Source organism: Pomacea canaliculata, linkage group LG2 (genome assembly GCF_003073045.1).
Source record: "Pomacea canaliculata isolate SZHN2017 linkage group LG2, ASM307304v1, whole genome shotgun sequence".
NCBI lineage: Eukaryota > Metazoa > Mollusca > Gastropoda > Architaenioglossa > Ampullariidae > Pomacea > Pomacea canaliculata.
This window is the reverse complement of record NC_037591.1, coordinates 21659869-21674021: the sequence shown is the minus strand read 5'-3', so window position 1 is coordinate 21674021 and position 14153 is coordinate 21659869. Positions and strand designations below refer to the sequence as shown.

At 35.4% G+C, this 14153-nt stretch overlaps 2 protein-coding genes across 2 annotated transcripts; one reads left to right on the top strand and one right to left on the bottom strand.

The window, feature by feature from the left end:
- Positions 1-596: 596 nt before the first annotated feature.
- LOC112556786 (dynactin subunit 6-like) lies at positions 597-9369 on the bottom strand. Its single transcript, XM_025226159.1, is given in 8 exon segments — positions 597-1303; positions 1305-1331; positions 2156-2298; positions 2525-2572; positions 2726-2805; positions 3283-3388; positions 5304-5368; positions 9020-9369. Coding segments are annotated over 8 exon segments (615 nt in total). The 5' UTR covers positions 9100-9369; the 3' UTR covers positions 597-1237.
- Positions 7508-13931, top strand: LOC112556774 (ornithine decarboxylase antizyme 1-like). The gene is given in 6 exon segments (XM_025226132.1): positions 7508-7643; positions 10569-10623; positions 10625-10844; positions 11335-11509; positions 11931-12016; positions 12438-13931. Coding segments are annotated over 6 exon segments (798 nt in total). The 5' UTR covers positions 7508-7545; the 3' UTR covers positions 12602-13931.
- Positions 13932-14153: the final 222 nt, after the last annotated feature.

The following is a 14153-nucleotide window of genomic DNA, read 5'->3' as shown; positions in this document are numbered from 1 at the left end:
GATAGTCACTGGTGTGCGTCTCCAACTACAGCGCCACCTGTTCCCGCGACCTTCGTCAACAACCCCAAGCACCCCGCTGTTAAAAGACGCTTACACTATTCATCAATAAGCACCCTAATCGCCTGATGTTAGAGCCCAGGGCGGGCCTTCGACTGCTCGACTCGATGTCAGGCAGTGTGGCCTCGATGGTTGATAAAGCATTCTACACCACAGCGATGGACAAAAAAAAAAAATCAATTTCCATTAAGCGTATTCCACGCCTAGCAACATTTTTTGATGTGACTATGCAGAGAAGGAATTTATTAACTAGCAAAATATAATTAAATTTGATTTAGAGACTATCATATAATGTGCGTTCTGTTGCAAAATATTGGAAAGAGAGAGAGAGAATTAAAACTCCCCTGCTTAGTGAAGAAGGAAGAAAAAGTCAGAGTGAAAGGAAAGCAAAGTGTCCTTTCCATAAAATGTACCAATGCTTTTTCTGTGGTAACAGATTTGTAATCACATGGTAAACATGGTTATTTACTGCACTTAGAAAGCTAATGCACTTCAGCATACCAGCACGCACACAGTGTTAAAAACTACAATGCACCTGAGTTTATCTATGCTTTAATTCACGTGCATGACACTGTGCTGTTGCGATTTTATAGAATAAATTAAAGTACTACATCTACTTAATCTGGGTCACTAATTTATTACTTACATTAAACATGTACTCTCTCTCACATGTACAGGTGTGCACACACACACACATACACCCCCACACACATAGACACTTAAACATCATATCATTCAAATAAATATGTCCAATCACAACTCACAAAAAGTAAACCAAAATCATCCTGGTGCTGACAAACAAGCACACATGATTGGCAACAGTAATTCACATGGGAGAAACTTCTAATATTGACCATTAGTCTGCAAAAGGCTGCATTTAAATTTCTGACCATTTTTAAGTAATAAAATCCTGTATAAAACTGCTCTACATCATTGGTGGAGATGAAAATATTTACCACCTGTTAATGCAGCCAATGCTACAAGATTTTTCCCTTTTTTTTTTTTTTCGTGCAATGTTACAGACGTGGCCGACAAAAATGGACACCTTAGCCATAAGCAGCAACAATAAACAGACAGAATGACTAGTTGAAGACAACTTTATAAGGATGCCCAAGAAGCAACATCTTTTAAAAACCACAGGCTGTTCAAATCTACCTTGCCCTATTCCATTTCCAGTAATTCACTTCTGTGGAGAGGACAGTTTGGTCACTTTCTTCATATAGTGGTAATTGGGAAGAATCTTTCGTTAGAAAGTCTATCTGCAAATTTTGTGCCTGGAAACAGATATAAAAAATATTAAATGGTGGAACACACTGACATCCTTACTCCATACTGAAATCCACTACACATAAAAGTGCCTTTAAAGGTCTATAAGTACTAGTTTCTCCTTCTGTCCATGTCTCCTACTTGTCTTAAGCACTGACAGCATGCTCCTTCGTAAGCATGATTATGTGGTATATAGATCACACAGTGATTATCATTAAAGAGTGCCTTTTTTTTCAAATGACAGGGTTGAGCTCAGAACAAGATGCTATTTGCCAAAACCAAATTACCCCTTTCCATCCTGCAGCTACAGATCAAAACATCACCATATACAGAATGAAATTAAAACCATGACAGTACAAAATCTATTGATATGTCCAATCAACATAGGCCCCTGTAGCATTGATGGTGCTTTTAGTCATTATGGTTTTGACCTCTTTCTGTGCCTGAAGAGATGTGCAGGTGACTATGCAGTCAGGTAGTAAAAGGTATGTGGTCATTCTCAGAGATTAAAAGAAATATACCTTAGCCTGATCGTGTGAAAAGCAGGTTTGCACTCTTATGGACACAACAAAATCTGAAACTACTTATCTTTCTGGTCCACTAAATTGTCTGAGACTTTAAGACATGTTGCTATATTCAAGCCACAGAAAACTTAGTAGCAAACAAACCAGCATGTGCTCTGCAATTCACATTAACAAGCTAAATTTAAAGCACTGGAACTCAAAACCTTTCATCATAATGTGTCATAACTACAGCATGAAAACTAAAAATCAAAGCAAGATGCAAAACAGCAGATCATGCTAGGGACAAAGCAATAAGCTGTTTGACTCACAGGAGGCCGTTCTCGCTGGAACCTTCTATGGCAGTTGGCCCCATAAATGACAGTATTTTCTGGGAGCTGTTCACCTGTGGTCACTCGACAGGAGGCACCAATAATACAGCCTGATGTCAATTCTACCTCAGGTCCGACATATGCTATCAAAGAAAAGGAAAACCACATACATTTTACTTCAGCATCACTAAAATGGACTTCAGTTTTCCTGATGAACAAAAAAATGGGAGGGCTATTCTTTGCAAACTCTGCATATGCTGGAATCCAGCAAGGACATTTTCTTTTTTAAAATGTGAAACACAAATAACTTCAGTTAGGAAATTTAAATGTTTAAAAATGCAAAACTAATGAGTTAGGGGGAAAACGCACCTTTGGATTCAATTACATTGTGATCACCAATTTTAACAGCATCAATGTCTGAGTTGATGGTTAAGGAGTCTCATGGTTGCTTACTAAAAAAATAATGTGCAAGCATTACTTAAATTACATTAAGAAATATCAAAACAAGTTCATGATGCATTGACTGAGATGTTCATGTGAACTTTTCAAGTCACAACAGTACAAGGATACGAGCACCAACTTCAAAGACATTATTATTGCCAATCAACATCACCTGGCTGTTTTTCTTTTCTTCTTCTCCCTCTGGAAACCTTATAGACAAAAAATAAAGTGCACTTTACAAAATAATGATTAAAAATACAATGAAAAGTAAAAGAAATTTGCTTAGGAATATGTATGTATGCAGTTTCACCTTGTCATCTCACACCACATCACCAACCCCACACTTGAACCAGGTAATGTGGCAGAAATGATTTTTCCTCAAGTCATTTATAATTTAAAAAAAAAAAACTACCAGCATAGCCTCTAAATTCAGCCATGCCTGAAGTATGGGCTATGCAATTTTGTCCCATTGTCACAAATTGCTGCTAATGATCATGGTTTGAAGTGATAATGTGATGCTGTGTAAGTACTAACTATAATGAATTTAATGGATGGCAGGATATATGAACATATACTGCTGCATACTTCTGGATAACTAAAGTGAAAACTATGTATCGTTCAAACAAACAGACTTGCATATTCTTCCTTACAATACCTGACATAAATTATAAAAGCTGTGAACTAACTGATTTGTGATATGAACCAATTCTTCAATGATATTATACTCCCCAATGATGACCGGTCCAGCCTCAGCAATGATGCGCACCTTGGGATGAATTACTGTGCGAGCACCTACAAAATAACAATGAATTACTAAAAAGCTCACAGCCATGACACCAGATCTGTTATTGAGGAAAAAAGAAAGTTCCAAACTAAAGCATATTTGTGTTAATTTATTTTTATTTGCTTTAGTCACAATGTCTAACATAATTTCAGTTTAGTTCCTGCTGTGCTTTCTGCGACTATAAAGTAATTTTCCTATTGTTAGTGATGACTAAGTCAACACTCCTTCACCAGTATAGTCTAATAATTTATCTCTGCACTATCCTTGTTTATAAAAACAGCCCTTCTCAGTCATGGAAGGCTGTAATTAGGACCTTACTATGAATATTTTTTTTCTGGGTAAGACTAACAATTGGTGAAATTTTGAAAACTCCATTTCTCAAAACAAAACTCTAAATTACAATAATTTAGTTGATAAGAATGACAACAACAGCACTAATATACACCAATGAAAATGATAACAATGTCAGCTACCATGCCATTCGAACATCACAAGGTATGCAAAACCTTCCAACCGATGGAATAAAACAGCCCAAAACTTCCAAGTCTTTGTCTATACCTGTTCTGCAAACTTCTATAACAGCTATTGATTTGCAACAGCTTGCAAAACAATCAAAACTACAGAATGATTGAATGTTAGGCAAAGCAAAATGAGCAGCCTGCAAGGAGTCATACAACACCCAACTAACACTGCATTGATCTAAACTTCCTAACTGTATACTCCATATCAGAACATTCAAGTTAAGGTGTTTAAGCTTCTGACCTCAGCAAACTAATCTCATTGGAAGCAAAAACAATCACACCAGTAATGACACCAAAAATTCACAGGTCTAAAGGCCAAAGAGAAGCTGAATACAATCCAACACGCAGTTCATCTTCTTGATGAACAATGCCACACAACAATAATAAACTCTGGTAGAATCTTTCAAAATTGATAATCACTACACACAGTCTCACAGTTAATGTCACATCCTAATGTTTATGCCTTTTGCAATGATTATTTCCACAATACAAGTTTTGAGGTTTTCCACAATTTTGACACAAGCCCCAATTTGTGCCATTTCTTTTAACTATTGAAATTTATTGCTTATTTAATTTCTGACAAGCTATTCCAAGTGTCACAAAATTATGTAATGTTTAAAAATATTGAAAAAAATTGCATATTTACAAACATCTTCCTTTTAAACTATATTATAAACATAGGTGTTTTTAGGATAAAATAACTAAAATTAGTCTCAAACATCAGTTAGATTATTCTGATTTGTGACTTATAGCCACAGTCATATGCATCTTTTACAGGCATAGACTATATAAATCCAAGTTACTAGCACAGAATACATGGGTTGTGTATGCAGTAACAAAACAATACATAAATTACAATATCATGACTTTATTTCATTAGAACCACTATAATAAGACAGGATACTGGAGGCACCTGAATAAAATAACCATTGAAACTGTTTGTGCCCTCTGCAATTGAGCTGCTCAACCACTGATAAATTGTCAGTTTTGTGTGTGTGTGCATGGGGTGTGATGATAGATGTCTTAAAAATGGTATAGATGTAAGACTGCATGTTTTTAAGTTTTCTGTTATGCCTTATCCATATCTTGTAACTAGCACTTGTTCTATCCTTATTTTAGTAACACAAACTGAGCACACTTCCCGGGTATAATTGCCCACTAAGACTACTAAGATAAAATGTGACTTTATTTATTACAGATGGCAATTAGTGATAGTAAAGTTGGTCATTTGTCATTATCATTTTAAATACCAAGATAAAATACATATTATATACATGTACATGAATGCACTTATATAAAACTGATCTTGTCAAGCATTTGCATCTCACTATTCAATGTATATCTTTATTATGAATGCAGAGATTCCTTTTAAAGTAAACTAGATCTAAATTTTATAACATACCTATGGTGATGTCACCAATTAACTCACACTCATCACAAACCACTGCTCCAGGTGCTATCTTCACACTGTAACAAAATGTTAAAAAATGAAAGAAACCTTAACAAGAAACATTTAAGATGCATTATCTCAATCTAAGTGTCTAACCATTCATGCAGTCATATATGTGGTGTTATTATGTGCAAATGCTAGTTTAGGAAAAGGATGACCATGTCAACGAGTTTGAAAATGCCAGAAAATGACTCCTAGGTTCATAAAAGCTTACTTTGATAAAACAGTAGGTAGCATTCAACTACAAAAGATTACAGAAATTCAGCATTTAAAGGGCTATCAATATGCAGAATTGTCAAGAACTAAACTGAGCTATCAAAATATTAGATTTAGAAGCAAATAAAAGAAAGCAAATCATTCAATATTCACTGAAATGCATTATAAAAACCTTAAGCAAAACATGCACATTTTACTTATGTAAACGTTTGCTAAGATAGTTTATAATGTACTTTGTTTGTAGCCTTGATGCACCAAGAAATTATATAAACTTCATGGAGACACTAATGTATTTAAAAGTCTACAGCTGTCTACTTCTGTGATGGAATTCATCTCAAACTATAACCTATTTACAGATCAATTTAGTTGAAAAAAAAACCTGCTTACTGCACTAGAGGCTCATCACACGTGCAGTGCTCATGACAGGTTCACTTTATTTGTTGCAGGGTAATTAAGAAGCAGCTCATGCAGTTATAACTAATCAATAATACCAGCCTAGAATAACATCAACAACATCATCACACAGAACTATCCTGACAGGATATGCTTAGCATCATATTGTAACAATAGATCAGTAAGGACAGTATGTTCTCTATAACTTGTATAAGAGATTTTTGAAACATGTTGACAAATTTGTCGATGCAAAAAAACATCACTTTCTTAAAAGGAAGATGTGCATTCATGTGAAGGAATATGAGCAATGTACAATATGCATAACAAAGGTTATTAGCCTGACCAGCCTATAATTAGATTATGAGCCAATAATTCCAGCCCTGACCTCTGTACTATTTTAAGTTTTTATGATAATGCATGCCAACCATTGGCATAGTATAGCTGGGACCTATAGTGCCTATTTGCAGCCCTATGCTGCTCAAGGGAGCAACAAGGAATAAACTAAACTATCAAATCAAATCAAATCAAACTTTATTGTCTGTCGTGGAAACCCACGACAGAAAATTTTCTTTACCTCACGAACACATATAATATGACGATCCATACTTATACTATAACTATATATATATATACTTATAACTATAGTGCTTATTGTGTCCATAACAAGTACACTCATTGCAATAGGCATGAAAAAGGTTATATAAGATTAACTGGCCTTTAGAACAGTTAAATATTACATATATAGCAGCTAAATATAAGTTCCGATCTAGCCTAGCTGTGTGCTGTTTAAGCTTTTATAATAACACATGTAACACTGTAGACAAGTGACAAAATGAAACAGGCCTTAAGATGAGCCCATAATACAAGTGTGTGCGGCCCTATGCTCCTCGAGGAGTAACAAGGACTAAAGTTCACTAAACTATAATACATGTGCAAAAATTTTATGTTGCTTTAGACAAGCATGGAAGCTCCATTTTATTTCTTCTTTTTTTTTCTCTCTCTCTCTTCTTCCCATTCCCTACCCCAATGGCGAACTCCAAATCTATCACACGTCAAGAATGCGCTTTTTCTATAATTAATCTGCGACTGAAGTATAACCTTTTTGGTTATCTACTGATGCTACCAAGCTTAACAAAAAGTTCAGGGAAGTTCTTGTTCACTGTTCAGTCATTGATGGTGTACAACTAAGGTGGACATGCAGTGCTCGGTCCCGACGACGTGTGCAAAAACAAGGAAACAAGAGGATTAATAAATGACTGATGACCATATGCTTGAGAGACCTAATTATCCACTTTATGCCATTAATCTCTAAAAGTACTCAGTACTGTAACTAAAGCAATCTGTTTACTAACCTGGACTTATTCTGTGACGCCATCTTGAAATAAATTCCCAAAAATTCACGTTAACGAGAATTTAAATATATTCAAAGAATTTCATTTTATTTCTTGTACAGAAAGCTATATAAATAATATTTCGAAAATGTATATAGAGTATTATTTTAAAGCGATTCACAAGATGATCACGTGACTTGTAAAACTTAGTTAACGTCATACAAGAAACCTCTTAGCCGATATTCGGCAGGGAGATGCTCAAGGCTTCGGACGCCATCGTTTTGGACGAGAATTTTGGGCCGCAGACGAAGGAAAAAGAAGAAAACATGCCAGCTTTACGAAAGACAAACATGTAAGTTGTTTTCTTTGTGAATTTGACTTACCGCGAGACAAGAAATGTAACTGCGTTATTATCCCTTGACGGTCATCAAAACAAAATGGCTGCCAATTCACAGCTATTTCGCCAAATTGTTGAAAGCGAAATAAATAAGTTTTGTCATATAAAACTGAAAATTCATTTCATATTATGTTTTCGCATTGATACAGAAGGAACTTTACATTTAATTTGGTGAAGATACATTCTTCGATAGTTCTAAGCTTTGAAAAATTGAATTTGGCAACTGTCGGTATAGTCAGCTGGTGCTAGTGGCAGTGCTGTGGTGGACAGTGACCTAATTTTGTTGCTTTGTTCACCGTGGCTACAGTTACGAGACTGTTTTGAAGAATTCGAAAGTTTAGGAGTTATGTAAACAAGAAAATGTCGAGCATAAACTGGAATTACATGTTTGTAAAATGTATTAAGTGTAATTACCAATTCACAAATAACCAAGCGTTTTAGTGGACTAAATACCCGAAATACCCGTCCAATACGTTTTATGCTTGCCGGAACAAGCCACACCTGATTAGATTTTGGGCTTGGTTACAATAGGATGACGCATAGCGACAACTAGGTTAAAAGGTTTGGACAGCGTAAATTCATTATTTTCTTATGATTTAATTCTGTTAGTAGTTTTATACAGTATTGTTATTGTTGGATGGAATTAAATGTAGAGGCAACAAACTTTACACTTTGAACAGCACACCCACTGATTGCAGGGCATTTTACAGTCAATTTTATCTAATAATAAACCTCTTACTGATAAGTCAGCAAGCTCATAGGTAATCTTTGTAGTTAAAAGAATAGTGATTAAATGTCTTGCGCTGTGTCCAATATCAATTATGAGATAGTTGGTTTTATGACTAGTAAGTAATACATACCAGACTGAAAACATTTTACTGCTGCAGAAATGTCAGAAAGAAAAAAATAGTACTGCTGGTTATCAACATGAACTAGAAGATAATTTATAAACATTTCTGTGATGGGGGAGGGGGCTTGAAACTGGCTCATTATCACACAAAAAATTTTCTTCCACCCTAATATTTTGAATCGGCTTTCTGAGAATTGTCAAGGGGTCTGAATGTGAAAAGGGATGAATCACAAGATCTGCTTGTGTGCCTAAATTTCTGAGTGCACAAGGAACCATCAGCTGACTTTGACAGGGTATACTGTGGTAAAAGTTCACAGTTGATCTTAGTATGTTTACAGTGTCACAAAAGTCTGACTAAATTTCAAAAATGAAAATCTGAAGGTTTTAATATCCAAATTATTACAATTTCTTAAAATATAATTTAGTCGTAATAAAGTACATTGTCCTTGTTACATATAAACTTTAAAGATATGTATCTTACCTTTTATGTCTTATAAACATTTCCATTGAGATGCAGTTGATTTCTTTGTTTTTCTTACACGTACCCAAAAAAAGAACCATTTATAGTTTCATGATATGAAATGTAGAAAAAGAAGACAGCTCTGTATAGTCTGTTAATGTTAGCTAGTAAGTAGTCCATGCCAAGTACATTGCTTATATGATACTTCAGTTTATTGATTATTTGGGCAATATCTTTAAGAGTGGCAGATGGTGAATAGTATTAATTTTTCTGGCTATGATTAAGTTAAAGGGTGTAGTTAATTTCATTCTATTATTAGTCACACCGTGGTGTCATTTGCATTTCTGTGCTGGGAATAAGAAGTTCAGGGCTTCTGCTTATGCAAAAAATTGCATACAGTATGCATTAAAAGTTCGGAGGACCCCTTCAATTTTCGTCAGTGGGGTCCCAAATTTGGGTGAAGAACAAGGACCCCTTAAAAATCTGAAGAAGGGATCCCTGGGACCCCAAAGAATTTAGCCTTAGCAGAAGCCCTGGAAGTTCATTCATAATTCTGTATTGTGTAATAGTTACTGAGGAGTATAGTGAATTTTAAAAGCAGAATTGCTTGCCCCCACTCATTTTCAAGCTTAGCTATAACTAAGGATTTTAGGTAATTGCTATTTCTCAAATAACAGCTGATGCATGCTCGAAGAGGAAGCCCTGATGAAAACTGCAAAGTTTTGAAAGGGCAGCACTTAAATGGTTTATTTGTTTTGTGTGTTATTTGTAGAATTTTCTGGAACATGTAACGGCTGGTTATTATTGAAATCTGTTGATGTGCGAGGACAAATGCATCCTATGATATGGCATTTGCACCATGCTGTAGAAAATCTATATTTACTGGAGACATCTGTTACAGATGTGAAAATGCACCTCTCTATAACAACCTAAGATTGTTGTTTTGATATGCCTCCTTTTCACGTTTTCAAAAGAAATCTGTAGTACCTTAACACCTAACCAGTGTTTTAGGGTATAAAAGTCCAACAAAGGAGTTCAGTAACATATGGAAAAAATCATTTATAATGAATTTGCAGATTTTTTTTTAATTAGACTGCTTATGCTGGGGAAGGAAGGTGGTTGTGTGGACAAAGGAAGCCAACCTTGATGTTAGGTGTTATGCTGTGCTAAAAAATATCTAATCGTTCATGTGAAGTGTTTAACTTCCTTATCTAGAAATGTTCTCACTGCTTCATAAAGGATACTATAAATAGGTGCACTAGTAACTGCGCTGTTGGCCAGGTGACGTCATCTGCTCCCATTTTTATGTATATAAGGGTCTTCATGCATCAAAGTAGTAGGTTTACACCAGCAATTGAAGTTATATTTTTAAGAACAGAATTTTTCTCAAATGGGGCAGATAAGACAACGTTCACACAGGTAAAGAAACCGAAGCTTGCCTATTTATTCATTATTTACTCTTCAAGAAATGTTTTTTGTGAATTTAATGAGTTTTCCTGTTATTGAAGAAAACATTTTTAGCGTTTGTGACTAGACTTGGTTAGAAAGCATTATTCTCCTTTTGTTGCAGCATATCCAGTTCCCGGTATATTATACGGCTGGGTCCAGGGCCTCTGTGGTGCTCCTGATGTGCCCCACGCCGGTCATGAATCCCAAGTGTCATTCGTGACAGAGGGCAACGGCGTGGGGGTCTTTAAAGCGCCCCCTGTCAATGCTGAAGGCTTCCTGGCCAACAGCTCGCTGGTTTCTCCATCATCACGTGCTGAACTGAATGCCAACATCAGCTCTAGTGCATCTGTGGACCCCTTCGGTAACCTTTCGGGAAAATTCTCTGGACCTGCTCAGAGTAAGTTGATGGTATCTTTAGAGTAAATGTTTTATAATTTGTCTTTAAAGAATGCTGCAGCCTTCCCTTTAAAAAGAAATAAGGTAACAGATTATAGCTTCATGTAAGCAAAGATTTTGGTGGTCGGTTGATTCCATTTTGTAATACTTTTTTATATAAATTTTACAGTTTTCTAAGTACATTTTGTAAAACATTTTTGACACTTTAAAGTCGTCTAAGCTACCATTATTCACCTAGCATTGCTGCACAAATCTTACATTGTCTTAAGCTTTTGTTTCTTCCACTGTTTTAGCTGCTTAAAATATGGGCTTAAAATGCAACTAATTTAATAAGCTTAGCATTTCATTCAGCATTGCAGAAGTCTAACATTAACAAAATCAGTATTTTTACAATCAAACTAGCTGCTATTCAGAAAAGTATTAATGAAAGATGGATATTGAGTTAGGATCATATAAATATTTTTGTCTTTCCATTTCTGTTACACTTACAGCTTCTGAAGTTGGGTGTGTGCAACTTTCAGAGCAGGGAGACAGTGCTGTCAACCTATGCTTTAAAGTCTCTCCAGTCCCTGGTAAGGAAGTGGTATGGGAGACTATCCTGGTTGACAACTCCCGTCTCTATGTTGAAGTTCCCCATGGCATCTTACCTGAAGGCTCCCGTGAAAGGTGATATTTACTTACCCAGTCCCGCTGCTCCCTTTGTATTTTTCATGTGTATTTAACTTTTTTTTTTTTTTTTTCGTCCATCCTGGGACTATTTTTTTTAACAAAAGATTTTTAAACATGTTTCACTTCTGTTCATTCAAGAGCAGTCATTAACTTGATGTATGATATCCTTTTCATCACTTAATTCCAGGCAATAAATTGCTATGATTAAACAGTGTTCTTTGCTTATATTAGAAACATGTACTAGTTATCTTGCTTGTGATTCCCCCCACCCCAACCACCAGCTTGATTGATCTGTGGTTAAGAAATAACTCTCAAGTCAGCTGCTGGTAATCAATAGGTTTTATTGTGTACTTTTAGTTTCCACATAGTATTAAGGCAATTTGGCATACTAGTGCACAATAGATTGATACTATTTCAGTCTGATAACGCTGCTGGAGTATGCTGAAGAGCAGCTGAAATGCACACACGTCATCTTGTGCTTTAAGAAGAACAGGCCTGACAGATGTAAGCTCATTTTACATTAATCTTACAATTTTTACTTAAAATCGTGAGAGCTGTTTCATTTCACAACCATGGGCAATATAGTGCAGTATTTACAGCACCATCTTTCAAAAGACGAACTTTGTGAGAACTTTAAATTATATGCCACTATTCAATTTAGGCATATTTTTAAGATGGCACTTTTCTGTACTCTTTTGGGTTTGCTTTTTGTTTGGTTGGTTTTTTTAGCATAAAGGATATTTTTATTTAATAGTTTTGCTGATGGTAGGGATGGTCGAAGCTGTAAACATTTACCTTTGAAAGTTTTTTAAATGATTGGAAAGGGGGGGGGGGGGATGGTGCAGTGATCCGAAATCTTGGAGTGATATTCTAAATCTGCAAATGGAGTATTGAGTGTAAATGTCTACCAAATGGTTTGTTTCAGCCTCGCTGCTGCGAGTGTTCAACTTTTTTGGGTTCACTATTTTGCCACCTGGACATCAGTTGGTGCCAAAAACAGAGGACCTCATCTTCATGGCCTATGTCATTGATAATGATGGCACCGACAGCAGCGATGATGACAGCAAAAGCGACTGTGGTAGCGAGTAATTGGCCAGCAAGCCTCAGCGTTGATAAACCTTTTTTTTTTTAATCCCCAGCTTTTTTTAAACTAAGCAGTTTTCAGGAATATAAACTGATAAAATTAGTTGATACAGCATTTGTGTTTACCCTTTTTTAAAAGTTTATGTTGTTTGACTTCATTTTTAATTTCTAAAGATCAAAATCATTTTAATTTTGTTAGGATTGGGAACAATTCATGATTTAGCTTGGTTTGCAACAGAACCATTTTTAGCATAGTGTGTGTTTTCATCAGTCTAGTCTTTTCAGGCTGAGTTTACATTGAGCCAATGCTTTTGTTTCTTTTCATGCTACCACAATCTACAAATGTGTTTTTCACCTAAAGTTTTATTCATGTCAACATGCTTTGGTAAGAAACACATGTTCCAACTTATTAAATGCAAAGCGTTCAGGACAAAAATACTCTTAATTTCAACAAAATATTTATAGAAAAAATGACTTTCATGCAAAATATACCAATTTCGAACAAGATACCTTGGTTTTGTCGCTGTCCTGAATCAACCGGCACATCCTTCTGCCAAAGCAACAATGAAGTATATTAGCCTGTGACACAAGTTTTTTAAAGTGTACAATTGTAAATTGACAAATTGTGGTTGGTTGGCAAGATTTTTTCTAGCCTGTTCCCTTTGGGAAGAAAAATTATTGGGTTGGAGGGGAGGGTGTATTCACTCGTTAGTATTGGTAGTGCATGCATATATCTGCAAGCATTTTTAATTGTTCTTTTAAGTTTTTATATGTAATGCCCCCTGCCCTGCTTCTGTCACGAATAACAAAACACTTGTCATATTGGGATTCCCATTTTCATCATACATTTGAAAATATTGCAGAAAAAATGTCGTGGTGTGAGTAACATTCACTGTACTCAAGTCACTTTTCCTCTTTATTTTAAATGCCAAAGTGTCCTCTTCACCGTGCCACTTGAGTTTAATAAGTTCAGATTTTGGCTTACCACCAGAAATCTGAATGTGTGTGAGAGCAGCATGTGTTTTCACACAATAAATAGACAAATCTTTAGACAAGAAACAACTAAAACCGTCCAATTGTTTACTTGTGAAAGTTTTATATGGAAATGCGAAGGTTTAAAAAAAAAACTACTCTTGGATTCAGTTGCTAATTTTTATTTGCTGTTAGCAGATATGAACAGTTAATGACTTGAGTGCAGTGTTTGAGATGATGGATGTGTGTACACACCGAAAGGAGTTCTTTGAGATGAATACGATGTTTGTTTTTGCAAGGCTGCCCATTTCAGTTTTCAACTTTTAAATCTTATGTAGTTGGAATTAAAGTTTAAAATACTGTACTTGTGTTTTTGTGTATTTTGTTTTTGCAGAGACCAGTTTTGTGGTAAATTAATAAAACAGCAAAAGGTAGTAAAAAAAAAATTCTTGTCAAAGAGAACTTTCCTTAAATAAAAACATAGCTGATGCTGGATGCAACAATATGCAAGCATCTATATAGGACAAAGATCGTACCTAAGAACACTGGGTAATCACTTTCAACAACAGATTCAAACTACTGGGAG